The sequence below is a fragment of the Poeciliopsis prolifica genome, unplaced genomic scaffold (assembly GCF_027474105.1).
Source record: "Poeciliopsis prolifica strain line A6 unplaced genomic scaffold, Auburn_PproV2 SCAFFOLD058, whole genome shotgun sequence".
NCBI classification, from domain to species: domain Eukaryota; kingdom Metazoa; phylum Chordata; class Actinopteri; order Cyprinodontiformes; family Poeciliidae; genus Poeciliopsis; species Poeciliopsis prolifica.
Genome location: NW_026562433.1, coordinates 2739931 through 2764806, shown reverse-complemented (window position 1 = coordinate 2764806; position 24876 = coordinate 2739931). Strand labels below are relative to the sequence as shown.

The 24876-nt window shown below is 39.9% G+C and overlaps 1 protein-coding gene across 1 annotated transcript; it reads right to left on the bottom strand.

The window, feature by feature from the left end:
- Window positions 1–13011: 13011 nt before the first annotated feature.
- dthd1 (death domain containing 1) lies at window positions 13012–24255 on the bottom strand. Its single transcript, XM_055060196.1, has 11 exons — window positions 23880–24255; window positions 22922–23378; window positions 22803–22840; window positions 21385–21797; window positions 20446–20625; window positions 19765–20012; window positions 19522–19677; window positions 16339–16619; window positions 14970–15223; window positions 14835–14892; window positions 13012–13322 (listed from the first exon to the last, which is right to left on the bottom strand). The coding sequence occupies exons 1-11, from the start codon at window positions 24253–24255 to the stop codon at window positions 13012–13014; spliced, it is 2772 nt and encodes a 923-aa protein (XP_054916171.1).
- Between the last annotated feature and the right edge of the window lie 621 nt (window positions 24256–24876).

Here is a 24876-nt window from a genome sequence, read left to right as displayed (position 1 = left end):
CACAATTGTTTCCATGCTTACACTTGCAGCTTCATTCATAAAGTTGTTCGTTGAAATGGTGCAAATGATTTGACGTGGGTTTCACTTTTATTCAGGAAATACGGCTCACCACCCAGGGAGGCCACTGTAAGTGGGATGGTAAGAGTTCATCGGAGTTCATATTGGGCCCTAAATCTTGTTTTCTGATTTTATGCATGTCAACAGGAAGTGGTATCCCCGTTATTTTGGCCAAAGTGTGCAAAGATGACGGACTCACGATTTCTGATTTCTGATTAGACTGCATTGTGGAACAGTTTGACTGAAGCTGTAGAAAGAAAGAAACCTTTATTCTGATGCTAAAGATTGAAGCTTTTTGTATTTAATAGAGAGAAGAGTGAACATACTGGCCATTTGTTCTGTAATGGTTACATGAGTCAGCCAGGGTGATGTTAATGTAAAAAAAAAAAAGATAAGAAATAAAAACAAAAGAAAGATGGGGCTTTTATATAAGGCAAGGCAATCTTTGGGGAAAAAAGTAACTTCAAGTCCAGAATCAAAATTTCACATATCAAGAGTTAGGACAACAGAAAGATACCACATTGATAAACTTTTACAAAGTTTATCAATGTGGTAAAACTTTTACAGAAATGTTTCACAAGTAAAAGTGTTGAACTAGCTAATTACCCTGTTGCTTATTATAGATTTTCACCCGTTCTGCTCTTCGTAATGTTGGGAGCCTGAGAGTTGAGTTCAGCTAGTTAATTAGTCATGGCGTTTTGCCTAGATTTCCTAGGCAGACACTTTAACTTTAATAAATAGTTTGTTGTTTTTTGTTTTTATGTGTCTTGCTAGTTTGCCAGAAAATTTTCTCAGCTTAATTTCTCTTTATTTAGCAAGTAAAGTTTAGAGGCTGCTTTCTGTGTTTGATCATTGCACACATCTGACACACTGTGTGTGACTTTAGAACTGGAACAATTTGAACCTGTGATAAACCTCAAAACGGTCCCAGGCATGTCTTTGTAAGTTTTGCATTCTTCCCAAAGGTTTGTTATAACATCTCAATAAACATTTCATTTGAACGCAAAAGCAAATAGCGGTTTGACGTTTTTTTTTTTAAAGTCTGCTAAGCTGAGAGGAGAAAAGAAAGACAGCTGGAAAGAGTAATGGAAAGCAAGAGATTAAGTGACACGTTCAGATAGATGTGCAGGGATTCGGGGGGGGTTCTGTGTGGGAACTTATTGGCCCAGTTTAGAGATCAGTCATCTGAAACACCCTGACTGAGGCTGACAGCTGTTTGAGCAATGCCAAACGGTGCTGCCAGAGTACAGGCGCTCTCGCACACGGCGTCCCTTCTCTCCCACATCCTCGTATTAAACCTCGGTTCCATTCGCACGTCCGTACGCAGACAAATGTGATCACAAGTGCCGTGTTCTTGTAGCAGTGGCGTTTATGTCGCATGTGCAAACACATGACGGCGCGCACAAACAGAGCAATTACCTCTGCCAGTTGCATATGAGGGAACATATGCCTGTGCTTCCAGGAGACACTGAGCAGACAGGACTTTTTCTGACTCATCCAACCAGGCGACTGCAGAGAGAAAGTCTGTTTACCTTTTATGTGTTTTGATTGTTTGAGTAGCGACATCTAATTTTATTGGGTTTTTTTATGGCAAGCTTAAGTTCGGTGTATCTTGTCCAACATTTTTGAGTGAGAAGAAATGCTCTTGAAACAGACTCTCACCATTGCTTTGTATTTCATGTCACATAACATTGTGATAGATATTTCAGTAAAATCAAGAGCTTTTCTTTTAGCAGTATTGCCTCTCGATCACAGTTTCTCGCTGAGAAAATGTGTTTGCTTTGTAGAAGTTAGCTTATGTTTCCATGCTTTTTCCTAACCGGGAGAAAATAAACATACGGATGTGTTTGTTTACGCGCAACTGTTCTAAAGTTGGGCAAACCTGATTGGATTTATGGGCTTTCATTAGAAAGCCAAGACGCGGGAGGCGCACAGAGGCGTCTTTCTTTCAGCAAATTTCTTCTGGCTTTCAAAGAAATTACAGTAGGTTTCCTCGCCATGGCAACCCTAACGAGCAGGCCACACCAAACTGTTGCTTGTTAACAGCTACGATTGTGTGTGTGTGTGTGTGTGTGTGTGTGTGTGCGTGTGTTTGCGTGTGTTTGCGTGCGTATGGATGTGCTGTTTGTAGTACCTAATAACACAACAGGATCAAAGTCAATTTAAGAAAAAAGCAGAAAATGTTTCAAATGTGCAAATGTTTCTGAGCAAATTCTTTGAAAATTTCTTTCAAAGATGCTTAAAGATGTGGGAATCAGCTGTGATCATGGATTTTGAGGCTTTTAGAAGATTGGTTATTTTTCTGTTTGCATCAGATGGGCTCTATCTGAGAGTCTTGCCATAAAAGCATGGCTCAGACTCTGTTTGGCTTCGGTTTGAAAAGTTTTGTATCTTTGAACAATATAAAGCATAAGATTCGGAAGAAGAAAATCGAAACCGAGCTGCTGCATGTTGGAGTGAGCTGGTGAAAAATCTAGTGAAACCAAACGCATCTTGTTTTAGGACAGTCAGAGCGACCTAAATCAATTGCGGTTGCTAAATGCCATAAAACGTAATTGGAAAAGTTTTTTGACAACTTTCTTCAAATACAGAAGCTTTTCAACCCAGCGACTTGGATCAGTTCTCTGAGCTTTCCTATATTCAGTGTGTGTTAATATCTGGTTTGAACTGTGTCCTTTAATCTTACTGAAGCCTTCCACTGGTTTGGAAAATGAATCAGAAGGTTTGTAGATTTGGGAATATTGCGCCATTAAGATCCATAAACATATTCAAATGAGTCTGATAATCTAATCAGAGAGGAAAAATCTCACAGCACTTTGCTCTAATGCATCTGCTCGTTACAATGATTATGATGTGAATGTTTATCTTGCTCCTGCTACTACATTTACTGAACTTGCTGTTGTAATAGCCTGCAGCTACTATTAACACAGCAGCACTATTTAATCTCAATAACAGAGACACACACACACACACACATGCATACTTTGACGCTCGCATGAAAAAAAATCACTTCACATAAGCCACAAGCAAACGCTACTGAGTGCATCAAGCAGCATGTGTAGCTAGCCTGCAACTAACCACATTGCATCCATTATGGGTCAACATCATTTTTAGCTCCACTCAAAACAAAGCTCAGATAAGTCTTTTTGCAAGGAGAAAGAAATCTAAGTGAATTCAGTCATAAGTCCAAAAAAGACAGATTTTTAAACTAATAATAAAAAAATATTTTTTTCTGCCCTGAAACATAGATTAAATGTGAAACTTAGCACTCACTATGTCTCAAAAAAGTTAGTGTGCACTCAAGCTGTAAGGTACCCAGACCCAACACGCAGTTTGCATAAAGACCCATGTATGCTCCCTTTTTGCAGGCAAATGGCTCTGCCCATTAACACTGTCAGGAATCAATGTCGCCCATGCTTTTTAATGTGTTTATTCAGTTAGCATGGCTCTTTAGCCAACATATCGACTATCAGCAGTTTTGAGTTGCTTCCGGATTCTGAGGTACATGATCAAACATGTCAGTGTTGAAGCATCAGACCTGACCTCGATGTCAAAGCCATACCCTGGACCTAATTGAAGGTTTGCTGAATCCCAAATCTATATCTTTTTTTTAAGCAACTGTTCAACTTTCTAAAAATGTGAAAGTTTGAATTTAAATATGTGGTTGTGTTGCCTTTTAAACTGTACAACTTGACTCAAAGGTTTCAGGATCCTTTCATGAGGTTCTCGCTGTTCTTTACGTTACTTTTGGCCCATTTGTCTCGACCAAACTGTTGTAACCAAGTCAGGTCTGTACGCCACCTTTCTCATGTATTTTCTATAGCATTGAGTCAAATTAGATCAGACTTCTGGTCGATTAGATTGAGCGCACCGCCAACATAGAGCCCTTAGTCCCAGTCACAGGTTTGGGTCCCAGTCTGTTGACCTTTGTCTGTCTCACAATCCACTTTCCTGTCTGACGACTTTCAAATAAAGGCTAGCAGAGCTGGGAAAAAAAAAACCTTTAAAAACAAAATTAGATCAGAGCTTCTTGATAGCTCCTCCAAACCACGGACTTTGTTGTCCCTAAGCCATGTTTGAGCTAATTTGATATGATATAATACGATCAGGGTCATTGTCTCCTCAAAAAAAAACATTAGTTGACCTCCTGGCTGATGTCTTGAGATTTTGCACCAATATTTCCACATGATGCTCTTTCCTGATGATGCCATGTTTTTGAGAAGTGCAGCTTTTTGTGCAATATAATAACCACACAACATTTTGGTGCCACACCCAAATGACAGGTTCAGGTATTTAGGTTGATATAGGGGGGGGGGGGGGGGGGGAGGTATTATGGCTAATACCAACATTTTTGTTTTAGCTGACCTCATCACATGCACCCTGAATTTAAGGTCTTTGACCCAAAGTGCATTTACACACTGCAGTGTGAGTTTTTGTGTGGCTTTTAGAGTAACGGCTTCTTCCTTTTGATTGGTATTTCAGCCCATGATCATTCTCATTTCACTTATTTCTGGGGCATAGAGGGCTATTTTGCAACAAAAGACAGATCTCGTTTATTAATTGAATATATATGCTGAAATGTAATCGTTTAAACAGATGAACATTAGACAAATGATTTACTGGGCTATCACAAATTATGCATACATAATTCTCTTCCTGATATCTTGGTTCAATATAGTAGATTTTTTTCCACAGTGACACATGGGGAAAAATTTGAGGCCCTGCCTAAAATCCAGATGTGTCTCCAGTTATCTCAAGTAATTAAAGAAAAAAAAAGGTTGTCTTTTGTTTATATGTATACCAGCTGTATAAAAGGTAAAATATCATTGTCGGCATTACTAGTTAGTTGTCAACATAAGAGTTTTAAAAGTATTTTTCTGTCATCGAACATTTTTTCAGCAATAAAATCTTATCGAATGCTACACACCTGACCCTGTGTCCAGTCTGATTCTAGTGCAGACCCAACAGCAAATCCGTTCAGATCATCTCATACTGTGTCCGCTACCTCCTCTGAATGTGAATATTGGCAGACTCGTTTGCTCTCCCGGTGAATCCGCTGTGTCACGCTGGCCGAGGAGCAAAGATCAGAGGCCAGCGAAAGGTCAGCCAGGCAGACAGACTGCTGGCTGTCCACTGAGAGACTAACAGGATGCTCATGTAATGTAAATGGCTACAAGAAACCAGTGCCCCAGTGAACCCAGGATTTAAAATGCAACACTGCATGAGGCCAAATAAGGTGAATCTATGCCAGGAAGTTTAGTGACCAAAGGCATTCAAGCTTTACTTAGCTGGAAAAACTTTAAATTTTAAACGTAGGGTTATTTTTAACACAGTGCTGATGTGACATGCAGTCACCATCAGAATTAATGTAATTTATTTTTGCATTTCAATTTTGCTTTTTTTTTTTTTCTTCCAAAGTTGAATGATAACACCATGCAAAAATTGAATGAATTATAATAAGAACAATTTAATATCTGTTTGGATTTTTCTTAAAGTGATCAGCTCAAACTCTTAGCCATAAAAGATCTTGATATTTGCCATTTTAATTACACCTTAGAAGAACATTTCCGCCTCCTGTCAGTCAGTTAAACCTAATTAATCCCAATTTCACTGATTTTCCATACCAAACAGCCAAATTAATATAAATGATTTAGCAATATCTGCTTCATTTAGCATATGACTGGCATCAAAAACTCAAATTATAATTTCAAACGTAGTTGTAAATAAATTCAGGCAGTAAGAAGAAGCCTCCTGTTAACTCAGAACTAAAGGAAAACATAATTAGATACTCACTGGAGTACGCAGTGGTTCACTCTCTGTTTACCGGTGATGAAATCAAAAAATAACAGTAGATTCATTCATTTTCAAGTGGAACAACGTAATCCGTCTTTAAAGTTTCCGACATGCTCCCACATCGGCCTCGCTCGGCCGGTCAGATATTGAAGCAAATGAAACCACTTGAGTGCAAGGTCATCTTCAGTGCAGTGTCTAACAAGGATTTGCGGAATCGGAGAGGAAAGCGGACAGATGGTTATTAAAGAGGCAGAGGAACGCTGCCAAATAACGTCATTCAAAAATAATTAGAGTCTAAAATTGGAAATAAAATAATCCCTGAACTTAAGTATTTCATAGACTAATATTGTCTTTTTTTAAAGTCTGATAGATAAACTGTCTACCTCTTCACTATCCATTTAAACTGGCATCTCCATAGACTTTGCTTTGATTTTTACTTCCCCTCAGTTTTAGGAATAAAAGGGACAATAAAATACAATTCTGAATATTTAATTTAGTTCTCAAATCATGATTTATATTGTGTCGTTTCCCCGAGTTAATTTTAATTTTTTTTTACTACTTTCACTGCTGTTTGCTTCACTCTTGTGACCAAGAAGCAGCATTTATTTTTAAAGAAGTAAATACTGAAATGACATCTGGAAGGCTCAAAATCAATTGCAAATTTACACCAGTGTGGTCAATATCCAAACATTCTCACTATATAGTTGTTGTTTTTTTCTGTCACTGAGTGAATTTTGCCCCAAAACCGTTTCCTTTAAAAAAAAAAAAAACTGTTCCCTTCAAGTTAAACTACTCCTGCTGGTTTTATACAGATTCCCACTTCCTGTAGTGCAAGAGGTGGGAATCATTTGGTTTCAGACTTCTCCTTTTATCGTCTCTTTGAAATCTTTAGAAGGAAGCGGTTACTGACATTTTGAGAAGATAATACTGTACACTTAATCTGTCAATAGTAATTCAGACAGTCATTTCATGAAACTGAGTAAATAATAATAAAAAATTTCTAGCTGTATTGTCAAGAAATGAGTGTGCTGTGTTGTTACTTTGCTCTGTATGACTTGGATTAAAGATTTGGTGCCACAAATGGAGATTCCTATTCTCTCAAACTGTTATATTGATAGTTTGAGCAGATAAACAGGAACCTTCAGTCATCTGGAAATTTTACTCACAGATAAACCGGACTGGGTCCTCACTTCTCTTCCTGGCATCGTCTATGATGTATAAAAAATAGTGAATTTGAAGCGTCACTTTAAAATGCTTCCACTGGAGTTACAAAGCCATTGCATCATGTTTTTGACTTCCCCAAATTGCTTAAAAGTATAACTTCAGTGCATGTAAACGACCGACTTCAAACTATGTCAATAGGACATCTCTCCATTTTTTTTCTGGAATTCAGGAATTTGACATGATTTTTGCAAAGCGTGACAACTTCAGACTGATTTTGAAGATTTTAGAGTAAATGTCGGGCTTCGGCTGTAACTGTGGTTGGCAGCAGGGCTGTGTCCTCATTCTGACCCTCTCAGCCTTGGAGGATCCTCTCGGTGAAACCAGACACGTCTTTGAGTGTGAGAGAAAGAAATTAAGCCGGGTTTCCTCGTCTCGTGCTTACTCTCGCAGAACACGTAGACACCGCTAACGTCCGTCCTGCAGCTTCACACGCTGGCGGGCACAGTGTTACTACTCTCTCTAACCCACACTGCTTCACCATTTCCCATCGTGTCACACCTTCCTCCTTCATTCCCTCGTGGCTTTTCTCCTGTTTATTCGCTCCTCCATCACTCTCCTGGCTCCTCTTCAACCTCTGCTTCTCTCTCTCCATCTACCCACTCTTTTCCTTCACCTTGTTTTTATTGCTCCATATCACAACATCTCAAATATGAATGCAGGATTTACACAGTAAACAATACCAATTTATTTGTGTTTATTTTTACCAGAAAATGGTCAAAAAGGACAAGAAGGCATAGCTGGAATTGATGGTTTGTGGCTTTTACGTTTGATGATTTATCATGGATGAATATGAGGCATGTTTTTTATGCTTCTGTTAAAGCCCTGCAGCAATGGCTCTGCTCAAAACCCCTGAAAAAAAAATTCCCTTGAAAAATCATTGGATGAGTTTAAAAACGTCCATCCAATAGGCTTGGCGCTGCCTCAAATCGTACATAACTTCCTTTCTGTACTGGTTCCAAACTCCAAAAGCTTTGCCCACTCAGTTTCATTTGTGCAATTCATGCTGCATGAATGGCTTTCAATTAGCTTCGATCTGGCGCTGATGACATGCGTCAATCTTCTGCAGCTTGTTCAGGACTGTGGCCTAAATTCCCCCAGAAAAGAAAAAAACATAAATACCAAACTCTGCAGCTACTTTCTGTTTTGCATCTAGTTTGGAGTAAAGTTCACTCCTCATCTCTGACTAATTAGGTCAGTGTTTTCCAAACGGTACGCTGTGGGATTTTTGCGAACGCCAGACATTATCATTTCAAAACGAGCATGTAAATAAATGTATTTCTAGTTCGTAACACTGGTATTTTCTCACTTATTACCCCGACAAGGTCCACCTCTTAAAACTTTGGACACATTTTTTTAAATTGGTAGAAAAAACATCTACTGCTTCCTCTTTTTAAAGACATTAGGTCAAATGCATTGTCAGCCAGGTAAAAAAATAAAATGTTGGTGGCAGTATCAAGCATCAGACTGCAGGAATCCTTTACATTAGCAAGAATAGATAAACTTGACAGGGAAAATGAATGCAGCTAAATAAAAGGCACAGATAAAATCTGCGAGAAGCTGGGAAAGACTTGAGATGAAATAAAACGCCCAATATTTGTGGCAAGACTTAAAAATTGATGTTCTACATCTAGTCTGATCTTGACCTATTTTGTGGAGAAAAATGGGCAAAATATTCTGTTTCTAGATGAGAAAATGTGGTAGGGATGTACCCCAAATGGCCCTAAATAATTTAGCAAGTTACTGTGTCACTAAGCTGCAAAAACCAACAAGAAAACGCGAGTCTAGACTGTAGACCTGGACTTCCACACATGAATGCCAGCGGAAGACTTTTCAAAACGATGTTGGGAACGGTAAAGCTGAGATACACAAATCATGCATTGTTCTCAAAAAATTATTTTCGATGCTATTTCTAAACCAGAAAACATGATGTACTGTATGTATTTTCATGTGTTTTATGTCAAATCTATTTTTCTTTTCTAGCTTTATGCTAAGCTTAGCTATGCTAACAATATTTACTAGCTCACCCCCCCCTTTTTTTTTCCTGTTTTGATATTTCCTTTTATGTTCTAGAATTTTAAGTGCAAATGTCCATTTAAAATTGGACACGTTAAAGTAGAGAAGTGCAACATGCCCTGTTTTTTGGAGAAACTTTTCAGTGTGTTGCTTAGAATCTGTTAACAAAACCAACCAGGCTTGAGACCTCCATTTAGGATAAATTGTGCTACATTTGGTGAGTTTTCAAAAGCCTGGCTAATTAAACAAGCCTAAGAGAGTAAAGCATATTTCGCCCATTAATGGCTGACAAGAAATACAGTAATATTTTCAAAAACGTGCTGCGGTCTGTTTGTTCTCGTTGCAGACTATTACAGTGCACACCATCATTCCTAACTAAGTACACCTGGATCACATTAAATTGCATTTACCCCCCAAAAAAATAAACTCAAGAGTGAGGCTCTTTAGTGAAAAAGGTGATGAAATGCATGATGAAACAGATGAGGTATCTTTCAGCATCTCCTTCTGATTGCACCGTTCTCCATTGCCTCATCAACCCTCTATTTCCGGCGCTGCTGGACAGCGGCTGTACCCTCCCAGAGTGACTGGCTGCGTGGCCTTTTCAATAATGTAGGAGTGGGGAAGAGAAGAGAGATAAAATGAGGGCGGAAACGATTTCTTGGCCCAGCAGGAGCCCCCCCGGTGTGACATTTACCTCTTGGGTTGTCAGCGTGTGCGTCTCTCTGTGCATGTTACACGGCCCCAAAGCCAGACTAATGATGCCTCCCTCCAGCTCACTGACTCGGAGGACAAAACTCTCCTGCCAGAATCTCGCAGAATGGAGGGAAAGGAGGAAAAAGGAGTTCTGTGACGAACTACGACGGAAATATTACCACTTAGAGTGCACCTGAAGTTGAGAAACACCACAACAGCTGTACAAGGAGAAAAAAAGCATGAATAATTAAAAAGGAGGAATCGATATGTTTAATCCATCAGCTCCTCCTTTACTCTTTTATACGTCATTAACCTCCCCCACCTCCTGTCGGCGGCTCGGGGTGGTCTCGTCTCTCCTCCAGAGAACCCCACTAGCCCCACCTGGGCTCCCAGCATCTATCATTAGCTCCCTGCCTTAAGCTCAGGGCCTGCAGAATGTCACACAGCTGGACTATGAGGCTCTGAAGGCAGATGAAATGGAAAAACTCCTGTGAGCACCTTAAAAAAGCTGGAGCTATAGCAGTTTTAGATAGTGCAGGCATTCGCTGTGACCCTGTGGAAACCAGCTGCAACTGACAAATTACGTTTTCATTTGAAACACAAGTAAATATCTCATTACAAGGTCCATTTCCCAGCTGTGTGATGGCACACATAAAAGATTAGCGGATATTTGTGTTTGTGGGATTTGTTTATAAAACGCTGCCATTTCTGTGCGACTGGTGTTTGTTTTAAAGTTTTAGTTAAGAAAGACGCGTTATTAGACTATAAATCTGAAATAGATTTTTCTACAATAACCCTGTTGCACCAGTTTGTATTTTTCTTGGAAATACAAACTGGTATTTTGTAAACCTTTTAGTTTAAGAGGTTGGAGTATTATCCATAATTGACTTTTTTGAGGTTTATAACATGTTTCAAGGTCATTCCCATCTCAAACACATCTGGATTGCTGCTTTTGTAAAACTGTACCGATGTTGAGATCCAGCCGCTCGATTTGCTCAGACCAAAGTAAACGTATGGATTTGTTTTGTCTGTGCCACATAAAGTTAAACTAAACCACTGCTACTTTATGCACAAAAAAGTAGCATGCATACACAATTGAACTGAAATGATGTTTTTGTAAAGTGCCTCCAGACACCTGTTGTGAATTTGTGGCCATAGTAACCTCATGACACAATAAGCAGTAACTCTGTCTGCCCTGATGAACATTTAACTGCCTCAGCATGTTAAATGCTTGAAGTGGCTCAAACAAGAGAGAAGTCTGATCTATTTCTGAGTAATTTAGCTGTAGGCCATCAGCAGGTGCCCATTGGATGTGCATAGAACATTGAAACTTCATCACTGGAAGATGAGATGATCAATAAATATGGAACCAGAAAGCAAACCAAAAAGACATACTACATTTTCACTCTTCATACCAAAAAGCGCATCATAAAATGAGCAACTTACTTCAAAAATGTCACAAGAAACATAAAAGGTCTCAATTTCTCCATGTTAAATACTTTTTAAGGAGGCCAACCTGCTTGACTGGATAAACAATTAGACAACTTAAGACCTGTCCAGTTGTCAGTCCAGTTTTATTTAAACTCATTTATATAAATGGTGTCATCTTGCACTATACGTCATCTCAATACACTTTACAAGACAAACAGGACTAATAATTTATGCATAAAACCCAAGTTTATGCATAACAATTATGATTGTTTTGCATAAACTTAAATTTAGTCCACATATCATACAATACAATCCTATTCTTCATCAGTGACGGTGTTATGCTAAGTCATAAAATCCATAGATAATGACCCAGCTTTCATGTTTGATCAAGTAAAACATGAAAAGCATTGATAGGCGCTTTTAGATCAACTTTTATCAGCATTACTTGTTTATTTTCATCCGACATATAATCAGCCTGATCAAATACTGAGGCTTGTTTATCTGACATCAGCTCACAGACATCAAAACATATTAGGCTTTTAACTTCAATGTGATGGGCCCAAAAATTTAAGTGGAAAAAAAACAAAACAAAAAACGCATTATAGATTTTGCATGCTCCTTCTGGTAACATGCATTAAAGCTTCTGTACAAAGTGATGCATCCAAGTTCAAACGATTGCAAAGCAACAGGATTTGAGAAAGTGTCACTCAATCAAGAAGATAAATCAGTAAATATAGACAAATATAGTCAATTACCTGGATGTGAAAACAGTACGCTGAGGAATAGGCCTTTGTTTTCTAATCACATCTCAACAAGTGCTGTCAAGTTTTAAAAAATGACTCCGTGTCAAGGAGCTGAGAGGAGGTCAGAACTCAGTGTTTGTTTATGAGCGAGACAATGGACGACTGGTCCACTAAATCTCTCTTCTGTCGCTGAAGACAGACTTCTGAGCAAAGTGTTGGTCTGTTTCACAGATAAAAATAAAAAGTTTTGAATAAAAAAAAAGGATACGTGATAAATAAATAAGAGAACCATTAATTATTTTGTTGATATGAATTATCAACATTATAGACGGTGGATTACTTCAAGTTGGGATGAAAGTACACCAACTTTCAGACAGACGATTATACATATTAGGACATAAAAATCTGCTGGTGGTCTTAAAATTACAAAAACAAAAATCCTTGTATGACCATTATGTTACATGGTACATGTTGTCATTAGATGCTACCGCCCCAACTCTATCAGTCCAGTGTTGATGCTTTAGAAACATGCAAAACATGCTTTTTTTTTTTTTCCAACCCCAAAACCCTTGAACCCATAGCTTTGCAGAATCTGACATACAAAACAAAACAATGCATCCCGGCACAGTTGCTCACTTAAGACAGCGCTGCTACAGAGAATAATAAAGAATCAGCTCTGTCAGACTTCTATCCAGCTGAAATGGTTTGCTCTATAAAAATAAAGTTAAAAAAAAAGCAAAGAACTGCAGGAATAATCCACAAAGGATTGTCCCAATGTTGTTCCATTACACTGTTTGCCTGACCAGGTCCTCCATGCTGTCTAAAGGTTCTTGAGACGTCATAGTAAGAGGTGTATGGGGCTATCATTTCTTTTGTTAATTAAAAATTAAATATCTAAATTGCATTTACTACAAATGCTGCTCCCCAAATCAAGAAGGAACCACTTTCCTCTTTCCACAATATTGTTTCTCTGTGCAATACTGTCCTCTTGTGGAATAAACCGATTACTACATCATGCTCCTTAAATTAAGCTGGTGTGACATTGTTTTTTTTTTTTTCACTTTCTAAAACTCCTTGCTGCAGAAAGTTCTGCCTCTCGCAGCAGCACCTCTCGGGCCAGCTCCGGTCTGCCTATCCTGCCCAGGCTCTGAGCGAGTTGCGAGGCCTTCGGGTGGCGTGTGACGGCAGGAAGCGCTCGCCTCCACATGGCCAGGACGTGAAAGGCCTGATCTGACGGATTGTCCCTGGAGCGGAGCTTCACCAGCTGGGCTGCGCTGCGACTGAGACGCAGGGAGGACGCCAGCAGAGACGTCTCCTCCGGAGACAGCTCCCCAGACAGCCAGACGAGAAGGGCGTCAGAAAGAGGCTCTGATAGATTTTAAACAGCAATTTAAAAAAATGTAACTTGTTTTGCCTGAATAGTGCTGTTTATTTTACTTCTCATATGCAAATCATCTAGTTGTGGCAAAAGCAACAAAAAAAAAACCAGTATGCCCTGCACTTAAGATGGAGTACATTCACACATATTCATGACATACTTTGATTAAATTAATTTATCTTCTGTGTAATTTCAGTGCCGAAAAATTCACTTTGTACCAGGTGAGTCTCTCTCAGGTCAGAATGTGAACCTGTACTAGCCTGATTCTGTGCCTTTAAATAATCTTAACATTATTGCTCCTGTAGAAGATTCATAACCTATAACTTAAAAGTCTGAAACAGGAACAGGCCTAAAAAAAAAAGATAAATTTGATGCATTAAAGAGTGATGTCATTGTTACCAGTGGAACTGAACATTCTAATGTTCACATCAAACACGTTTTGATTGTCAGGCGAGTCTGGTTTATATTCAAAGTCTATGTGGAGTGTTGCATGCGCTAAATGTGTCAAACGGTTCAAATCATGCCGCTCTAGATGCTCGCAGTGTGCCGCAATCATCCTCAACACGCCTTCACAGAGACTCTGACTGCAAAGCAGACGCGCCTGGCGCTCAAAACGCATTTGGTGTGAACACACCATTCTATGCCCAGTGTCACATTAGGTCCATCAAATTAGGACCAAAGCCTGGTCCTAATATGATGGACTCATTGTTTTGGGTCAGGGGGTATCGTTGAAAAGGGGGTAAAGATGAAAATTAAGTTTTAGTTAATGTTAGGAATATGGGTTATGGGTTAGGGTTAGGAAAATGTCCGGGTTAGGCAAAATCGGATGTATTTCTGCTAATTGCATAGTTACAGTGCATTGTAATTCAGTCTGATGCGTTAGAATGAATAAAGTCTAATTAATGAATAAAGTCTAATTCTGAAGCAACTCATTCAGTCTAATGTGTTGAATGTGCTGAGACACATTCAAAGCATTAGGAACCAATCAGAACCAAAAGTTTACCTCTTGGTTCTGATTGGTTGTTTCAGAACAACAGTTCATAGTTGAAACTATGAACTAGTTTCAACTGGTTCAAACTAGTTCATAGATTGAACTATGAAACTGATCAGTGAAGTAGCTACATATGCTAGTGCGGGTTATTTGCTGGCATTTCTTCAACCCACCATCCCTCCCCGCAATAGCTGTAGGTTGCGGTAAAACAATATTTCCGCATTCAAGCCGGTTAGCGAGTTGCTAACATGTAAACAAATGGTGGTTCCGGTTTATGGCGGAAGTAGCGCCCATAAATCACGCAAAGCTTCATGGGGGCTAGGTATAAGGTGGATAAGAAGGATTTATACAACCTTTACCAAATGTATATTATTGTAAAACAATATCATAACTTAATAATGAGTTTATGTGTCTTTGTTAATATAATAAGCCCTAAGCGGCCCATTAGTTTGGTAAAAGTACCTTAGCAATGCACCTGAGTGCAGCACCAACAGCTGACTGAGTCACCCACCTGCATCCTCAGATATCTTCACTCTGGTGGCAATCGGCCGATGAATGACTCTCACTTTCTGAAATCACACAAATTTAACGTGTTGGAAGCTCTTAAAGGTCTTTTACCGAAATTAAAATGACAAGACTTCTGCACCTTGGGTAAACTCAGAGGCAGTTTACAAACTGGGTTTGCCAGGAGCTTTGCATCCCTCAGAACAGCTTTGTCCCCTCTCCACTCCAGCTCAGCTCTGGTGACTCTATAAAACAGGGCTGTGCCCTTGTAGCAAGGCGAGCTGTAATTCCCAAACGGGTCCACTTCAGTTAGACGCACTAACAGCTCACTCCTCCGCTGACAGTGAAAGGTCAGCCGCTCGTGTGACTCCTCACTCGTGTTGCTCTGTGTGAAGGCTGCAAAGTGCACATATGCAAATAGAAAATCACAAAATCATACAAGCATTTTTCCCCTTTGAAATGTTGCACTTCAAAACTTCTATAAAGCAAAGGATTTCTTTTAACCTCACTTTACCAGTTAGAACTTTTACGACATTTGTTTCTAGATATCCTCTGTGGCCTGTGAAGGCTTGTCTATAAATCAACACTCGCATCATTATTTGACAAAATTATAAATAGCCCATGTTAGGTTTAGCACATTTTCAGTTCCTTGTTCTGCAGGCGACCTATGTTGCTTTTCTGCTTTTAGGTTGTTACTTTTTTGTGTTGAACTTCCTTTGCCTTCACCCCTTTTAGTTTTGGCAATTAAAATTTCCGAAAGCTTTCACTTTCTACGTACTGATGTTGATTTAGCCAAGCTCTGCTACAACTTTTGTTCACATTTGAAGAGCTTTTCGCAACTGGAGGATTTTTTCATTTTGCCTTGATACATAAAACAGTATGACTAAAAGGGAATATAATTACTTTTAACTGCATCTTCCGGTCATGGGACATAAAGCAAACTTCTCTCACTCAAAATCAAAACATCACATTCCCAGTGTTGAAGCCTTTTAGGGTAGTTGCATCAGTTTTTCTGCTGTGGCTGAGCTAAACAAACTGATGTTTAACCTGGAAATGGGATGCCCACACACTGACAAGATAAAACACGGAGCAGGTTAAGAGTAAGGGCGGTGAGAACATTTGAAATCAGTCATTGAATTGGTTGGAAAATAGTGTGCAAGAGTGAGGCTTTAAACAACAAAGGCTCATATGCCCAGAACTTCTGGAGTAATGTTGTTTACATGGGGGCAAACTTCCTCACAGCGATGTCAAAGACTGGTAGGTACAGGAAGCATCTGTGAAGTATTTTTTTTAGCTAATGAAGGTAATACTAGCAATTAACTATTGTTACATCTTTTGTTCAGTGAGTAAAATAAGTTTAATCATATCAATTTCCTCTCCAGGGACAAGTAAGAACAGCGCCAAGACGTTAATGTCTCCTAATTTGAACCTGATTTGAAGCACTCTGAACAGTCCTTGTGTGATTTGACCCACAAAGGCCAGCAGACGCGTGATTCTGGCCGGGTTCCCACCTGTGGATGTGATGTTCCCACTGAAGCGCAGGAGAAGCTGATCTCCTTCACACAGGGAGATCTCAGCGGAGGTCTCCACAGCCCCACCAGCCCGCAGTCTGTTCAGCTCCCAGCTGAGGTCTCTGCTCGGCAACGCAGCCAGGAGGACGCTGTGAGGGTCATCCCGTCCATGCTGGAGGACGACGGTCACCGAGTGGCGGCAGGCCGAGGCCTCCAGCTCCTCGGCCAGCGCGATAAGGTGACAAGGCTGCAGTGGCGACAGGAGACGAACTACGAGGAGTCTGGTATGAAGAGGCAAAGAGAGAAACTTGAGAAGTTTTACTTCATTGAAAGAGTCTGGATTACCGCTGAGTGAAAAGGGCTTGTTTTCAGGAGCTGGAAGTCAGAAATAATGTATTCGTGGGAAATTATGGAAATTATAAATCCTAACGTGCATATATGATTCCCCACTAAGCCTGATTTAGATAAGAAGAATGAAGAGTAATACAGTTTTAGGGGGGAATAATTAAAATCACTTCTTACAGCTGTTTTTTTTTTTTTTGTCACATGTATTGTCGTTTTCAACAATCAACTAGAGAAAACAGATCTCAGTTTTCTGTTTTTTCCAAGTACTTCCCAAAGCAATCCAAACAATATAAATCCAACATAGTAGGACTTTAAACCAGGCGAAGGTGAGCTTTATGCAACTGTAATGTTCATGACTAAAAGTGATCAGAACAACAAATACATAATGAAGTGGACGTAGTGCTGGGCAATGAAACGGTACACAATTTTATTGAGGAACAGAATGAGGAACGAAGCTGGCAATAATAATTTAATCTACAGACACTGGGCATCCATTGTGTAAGTTTGACTTGTATTATTTTATGTTGTACTGAAACATATTCTCTTAACTCTTAAACAATGCAAAAGAATTTATTTTTTATTTTTAGTATAAATTTTTACAGGATTTGAGAATAAGTCACATTAATTAATGATAATGTTTAACATGATGTGCTATTTCAATTTGTGGTGAAATAATATTGTCCAGCTGCGGAAGATCATGTGCATTTTTTTCACGGTTAATCCAGTTTTATAATTGATGTTTTCATAACTACACACGCCATTTTGAATCAATATCAGACCAGTGTTTAAAGTCTTGCTGGATTTGGACAGCGTTACTTGTTAAAGGATAAATATGACTTAGTAGCTTTAGTTCGACAGAGACAGCTTGAAGTAGTTCCTTTCTGGCATTTCCTCATATTATTAGCTCTTAATTACACATTAGTCAAGTTAAGTTTGGGGCAATAATTTAAGCATCTGAAAGCAGCACTGAAACAAATAATCAGGTAAATGTCTGGACTTTTACTGCACCACTGAAACAGCTCAGCGTTTCGTTATTCAGCCACTGTGTTGTAGATATTTTACTGGATCCACTTGTGATCAGGCCCAGTTGCAAAACCCAGCGATCCCCATCCTGCCACAACCATGCTTGACACGCTTGCATGAGCAGCTTGTGTTTATCTTCTGCTTGGTTTCCCATTTATGATGATACCTTATGGGCGGACGTCTCTATTTTAGTGTGATCTGTCTAAAAGACAAATAGCTGTAAAGTCCTGCAGTTCATTCATGTAATACTTTTGCAATTGGTGAAAAATTCTCCATCAGTTTTTGCCTCTAAAGAACAGGACTGAAAACTAACTAAAGTAGAACCGACTTCACTATTACTCCCACTGTTGTTTTACTTCAGTTTTTTTTGTTTGTTGTTTAGAGTACCAGAACATGCAAACATGTTCTGGTACTCTATTCTCAGTTCAGGTGCAAGAAGTTACGTTATCTTCCTTTGCAGTGGGCATAACTTCATGCAGACACTGTAAAAGTGAAAAAGAGGAAGCAAGTTGAGAGCATGACTGCATAAATCAATCAATGCTTCTGACCAACTTCTGCAGAAACACACAGAGAGATGTGGCAAAAGATAGGAGTTTATTTCGGCTCTCTAAAGCATTTCCCTACACTGTTTTAGCAAACAGTATTTGCTACGTGGGTAGATGAAGATGATATGAAACTGTGTCCATGGTGAAGCTTGTTCACATTGTTGAAATAGAATTTTAAAGTAGCACAATAGTACATAAGTTAACTTTTAGGTTAAGATAAACTTAGAGACAAATCCAAACTAAGACAACTGGTGACTCTCTGAACTTACATAAATTCCTAATCAGAAAGCAGTCTTATACTCCTTAAGGAACATTTCAGACAGGGAGTGTATTGGCTATCAGGGCAATAAATTCTTTACTCAGGGTTGAATAGTTCAGGCAAACATTAGAAACTATAGAAGTCTGTTACAACATATAATCAAACCTATTGGTATATTTCTTTAAGCATTAAAAAGCATGTTTTTAATTAGTTTTAGATCCAACTTATAGTCATTATTTAGCATTACATTTTGTGCAAGCTTGGTTAAAAATACAAACTACTTTCTTGTGGAATCATTTGAGGCAGAAAACTAAAACAGACAGAGGTCGTAAATTTAGCTCAGGGAGAGTTTGCAGGAGACGCCTGGTACGGCAAAGACCCAGTTTGACAATCCATATATCTGCCTTTGGGGCTCTTTAGCAGGAGGTAATAAAATTAACATTTAAGACAGCCCACACAAAGGAAAAAACACACCTCCTAATGCATATATTTAAATGAGGAGAATACACATTCTATAAAATGATTTGTTTCACAGCAGAAGTTGAAATCTCTTTGTGCTGAGTGAGAGTTTCCCGGAGGATGCATCTTCTGTTTTTCCCTTTTTACTCAGTTCTTTGTTTCTGTTTTGTAATGTCTTGGACTTTTGCTCTAGGTGAGATGCTTATTGTAAAGTTCTTCTTGCATTGAATTTCTCTGGATAAAACTCTGAATATCTGAAGTCTGACGTCGTAGGATTGCTCTTTTCTCTCTGCACACGTATACAGACACAAGAATTCGGGACAAAGAATTAATTAAAGAGCTAAATCAAGTTATTCCTCTTTTTAATTCTTAACAACATCTTGCCGAAAGACAGCAGGACCTTGACTGACTTGTGCTGTTGACTTGGCAAAAATCAGTAAAGTGTTTGGAGGATTCATTGCGAGAATCTCAAAGCTAAGAAAACTGCTCTCAAACACAGTGGTGATGGCATCATGCTGATGGGCTTTTTTGGATGCCAGTGGGTTTACTCACCTGTCAGAGTTTTCTATCAGGTCAAAGGTCACCAGTCCGTTCTTCTGGTTCCTGATGATTATTTTATCAAGAACAATCCACTGTTTGTCTCTTGAACCAAGAACAATCAGCAACTCATTGGACGTCTCGTTAGATCTCACATAAGCACCAAGGATTCTGATAGAGACACACAAGAGAAACCAGCTTAGCAAGAAGACTAAGAAATGACAAAGACGATTTACTGTTCCTACACTTTTGACCCACCTTGCTTTGCCTGAGGGAATCAAGGGATCACTAGGAGCCCCAACCTGGTGTGCTTTGCTTTCCTTCCTCCTTTCTTCCTCCTTTTTCTCAGAGTTTGGTGGACACGGAAGCGTAATTGTGAGGGGTCTCCTAAGCGGCTGAGAGTTAGGGTGGGTGAGGTGGAGCAGTGGGCTGGCTGACACCACCGACTCATAGGCGTCATTCCCAGACTTGACGGCAGCCAGAAGGACGGTGTCCACCGGCTGGACCTGAAACAGATGAGCAAACATCTGTTTGGCACGATTCTGATGGAGATGCAGAATGATATGAGAACATGTTTCTCCTGACGCTTTAATTCCGCCGACAGCAGGTTGTTTAATCAAAGCAGAGCCGAGCAGATTGGGGGCTGATGTTTCTTGACGCGAGATCAAGCTGCAAACTGCTGCAGTGAAGTCAGTTCAGAAATGTTTGGACTCGCATGTACACTGAAATGCATCATGCAGCTGTTCTTATTCTCTTCCTACACAGCAAATATCTGTGACAGCATATCTCTGAACTACAAGCCGCCTGCCTTTTTCCTCTCTACTCTGAATTTCAAAATGTTTCAACCATTTCAGAACAATCGGTTTATATGTTAATACACTTTGTCTCACCTCCCACTTTACAAAAGAAGGTTTGGTGATCAGCTTATTCTCTCCATACCATTGTTTGAGCCATTACTGGAGCAGTGAAGGATCCTGGGAGGTAGTTCAGACAGATCCGAGGGTCCATGGGGATTTTTAGTGACAACCCTTTCCTGGGAATGTTGTACATTTCTCTTTTTGGACGTGAAACTACAGCAAATATACCCAAGGAGAACACTTTCACCTCAGCAAAACGACCCTGTAAAGTATATAAAACACACACACACACACCACACACACACACCCCCACACACCCCCCCCCCACACACACACACACACACACACACACACACACATATATATATATATATATATATATATATATATTAGATTGTTTTCATTGCATTAAGTAGTAAGATAAAGTGAAAAAAAAAGAAAATGTATACACCTGTAGGGAAATTACAACATAAACACAATATATCACTGCAGTGGAAAGGCATTATATTTAGTTTGCATTTCATGAAATAGTATATTGATAAAGTTGTCTATCAATCAACTTGCACATGTCAGTTTTGTGTATTTTTTAAGATAAATCTTTTAAAACCTTGGTCAGGGCTCTGTGAAGTAGCCACCGTACCTGGTGCTGAGAATTGTAAATTAGCTGTAACTTTGCTAAATATGTTATAACTTTCTAAATTTGTTACAAAAGTGTAAAAATGATGTAGCTTTATGCTACTAAAGCAGAAGTTCAATCAGTAACACTTTTATAACAAATTTATGTCAGACCATGATTTCTTGGTGCATGACAAGTTGTCATAGCAAAGACATTTTTAATAATGGCGACTTTGAATTAGAAGTGTCACGATTTACTGAATGACACTTTATGACAACAGCCATAAATATTCATGAAGTCTTCCTCGTGTTCGTGACAGGCTGTTATGTCATGTTTATGACGGTCTCATTCACAACCCGTCAAATAGAGTGTCGCCAAACTTTCTACGCCGGCAGAAAGCAACACCTTTTGGCCTCCGTGCACTTCCTCCGTCGTCACCGGGGTGATGTAGCTCACTCTCTTCTCCTCTTCAACGACCTTTACTGCAACCTCTCTGTGGCCGCCGCGATGGCGCACACAGAAGGGCACGGCCACGGTTACGGGGTAGCGGAGGGCGCCTCGGTCCTGAACTTTGACGCGAATCACTCTGCTGATGAGCTCCTCCGAGCCGCTCGCCACCAGGCAGCTCAGGGCGTCGGCCGCCTCACACGTCAGGGCCCCGGCGGGCGCTCTGATAAAGCGCCCGCCGGGGGCGGGCGCTTTATCAGCATTTGTTGCTTTGTCGGAGCCGTCCGTCCCACCTCTGAGCCTGAGCGTTGTTTTAGAGCACACACAAAAACAAGATTTGCAACACACCGCAGAGATAGAGCACTTAAAAGCTTTTAAGCACGAATTTCAATAAAATACATGGGTGACTGCCTGCACTCGTCCTCGAGGCAACAGTTTTTGGGAACTATTTGGAGGGAGAGTGCTCACTTCACCCATATCAGCTTCTGCCAGACTCGCTCTGCCCGTCTGAACCGAATTCTCGTGATTTGTTTGGCATGTTTTGCACAAATGCAGCCACTGACCTGACAGTGAACTGTACAAAAACTGTCTGGCTGTGTGGAGCCCGGGAGGTCAACATGAGGGGCTGTGCGATAAAGAGTTGCTGAGTTTCTGTCTGAATCAGTGAGCAGAAGAAATGAGGAGCAAGTTCCCATTTATTTCTGGGAAGAAAAAAAAAAAGCAAGCTGCATGTTTTTTTTTCTCTTCTGCGAACAAGATGCTAAATGTTCTGTCAACAGAGTGCTCTTTTATTCTGTAATCAGAATTAAAAAAGTCATTCAATATAAAGACACTTGGAAATTGAATTATTTCCCAACATAACTCTAGTTATAAAAAGTTAACTTTTATAAAAGCCAACCTTGTAAAAAAGTATCCAAACCCTTTTAACATTTTCTGCATTTTCACAAAACGACCACAAAGTTGGTATTTTAAATAAAAAGCCATTGCAAAGTAGTGCACAGCTGCAGAACAAGAGAAAAACTGTTGTTAGTTTTTGTTCTTTATTCACTAATTAAAAATAAGAAAGGTGTGTTGTATTTTGTGAAGTAAAATTAAAGCTTGTTTTACTTTAATCTTGCTAAATCAAATCTAAAGCAATTAACTGCCTTCAGAGGTCAAATATTGTAATTTCTAACCACCTGTGGTTTTTAATCTCTGTATAATTTCATCTTTTTTTCTGCTTCAGAGGGTTTTTTTAAAGAACATCAAAGAAACAAAAGCCTCATGAAGACCAAGGAACACTGCACACAGGCCAAGGAGAAGACTGTGGAGAAGTTTAAAATGTCACTGAATCAAATCAGGGCACACGGATACTTGAGGATAGAGCAGAAGTTCACCTTCCAAAAAGACAACAACCTTAAATATGCAGTCACACCTGCAAAAGCATATTAATGTGTCAGAGTGGCCCAATAAAAGGAGTTAGAATAAACACACTGTGATGGTTGTGGCAGCTTACCATGTTGTTACCCATTTCTCTTCTGTTCTCCACTTAGTTTTATTCTCTCTGTATTTCTCCTCTGCCTCCAGTGAAGAAACCTGATTGTAAAAATCCTTCTCTTGACCTGCGATGTTGGTTTTCTCCTCAGTCTCTTTCTCCATGCTGCAGTTCGAACTGTTGCATCCAGAGTCCAGGATGTACTTCTGATCTTGAGCGTCTCGAACTTCTTCTCTAAACTCCAGATTATATTCAGATTGCTGATTCCTGATGTCTTCCGTTTGATCTGCGTCATCCTCGTCTCTGGGTTCCTGAAAGACGGCAGCTGACTCCTCATGCGTGGATAACCGGAGCACTGCGGCATCCGGCTTTGGATTGATTTTGGTACCTCCATCCATGAGCTCCTCCATGTCTTTCCCAACACTCAAGAAAATGCCATCAGATACTGAACAGGATCTAGTTTTATACTCTGAAACATCTGAAATGAAACAAAAACCAGTTTGTAAACGTGCAAACAAATCCACAGGAGATTGACGTGGTGCCTTTACTGTCCCCAGACTCCGAAGGGTCAAAATATACAATTCACTATATTTGAAATCTCAGCTAAGCCTTTTGACAGATAGATTAATTTACTGTAACTGAGTCGGCATTTCTTCTCTCCTGTTTTACTCACGCTTTTCTGGTTTGGAACCGAAAATGACCAGTTGTGCTTATTTACACAAATTTTGAGACCAAATACTTTCACTGGCATCTTTCCTAAAGATGGGGGAAAAGTCTCAAAATAAATAATTTTTTAAATTCAATAGTGCCAGTACTAGTGCTGCCCAGTAACCTGTTAGGGGCGTCACCTTTCACCTGATCGCTGCAGTTTTTGTACCTGAATAAAACAAACACATCTTCAAGGGTGCAATCAAATACTTAACAATAAATATATTAATAATATTTAAAGATATCTCATACAAGAACCCGCAGACGATACCTTTTGTAGAGGCATCATGATCTTCATCGACCCCTGGTGGAAACTTTTTGAGTATGCAGACGCATTCGTCAGTGACCTCCCTCCGACCCGTCAGTGTCTCCGCATGAAACTCATTCAGCTCTTTCAGTACTTCCACGACCTTCTCCTTCTGCTCTCTAATGACTCTTTTGTTCCCTTTTTTGTCCTTCTTGATTTCTTCTGGCCTGCGTTTCCCTTCTTCTCTGTCGCCAAATGCTAATCCACCGTGGTGATTTCTGCAGCCCCTTTTTTCTTGAGAACCCTTTTCCAAGGTGATGAGGAGACTGTCCCCGGTGTTTGTGCCGAGGGGACAGTTTGCTTCATTTATCGGATGACTTTCAGGTTGGTCTATATCCATGCTAAAGTGGAAAAGACGACAGCCAGAAATTTTCTCAGGGAGCCCCTTTTTTTTAGTCTTCCCTTTTAATCTTCTTTCAATTCCCGTGACATGAATGCACATGAATATAAGCCCAGCTGTGTGCGGTTTTGGTGCCACTGGCAGTTGATGTTGGCGTGTCTCTCGTTGTCCCAGCAGGAGCCAAAAACTGCATTCACACGACTGCCGGCAGTAAAAAGTGTTGCTAAGGTGACCCCCCCCCTTAAAGGGCGGCACAGGGCTGGACAAAAGCGAAGCCACACAACGAAAAACTTTACGAGAGGAAAAACTTGTTTCTACTGTCATCTTCCCCTGTTCTGCTCCACAGTTTGCTGCTTGAGTGAGCAGAAAGGAGATGCAACCTGGAGCTGCTCAGGAATTTGAACCCAATTTTAGGAGTGTTTCTATCCTGAATAATCGCAATGTTGCCAGTTTACAAGGAATTCACCAGTGTTAAATGTGCCGTAAATTGTATCTTTACAATGCGAAGTCTTGAGACATCCTGTCACTGTGCTGGGCATCATTTTTGAGGTTTCCTGTGGAGCTTTAAGAGTTTTTCTTGTCAGTGCACATGCAATAGCTTGCAAAGCACTGGCATTGTAT

Bases quoted from the DNA above. Each gene is read 5' to 3' on its own strand.
- dthd1 (XM_055060196.1), bottom strand. From the start codon at position 24,255: ATGGATATAGACCAACCTGAAAGTCATCCGATAAATGAAGCAAACTGT. The intron at 22,841-22,921 runs GTAAGCTGCCAC...ATGCTTTTGCAG, and splicing joins GAGAAATGGGTAACAACATG to GTGTGACTGCATATTTAAGG. The intron at 21,798-22,802 runs GTGAACTTCTGC...CGTGCTTAAAAG, and splicing joins GGTTGTTGTCTTTTTGGAAG to CTTTTAAGTGCTCTATCTCT.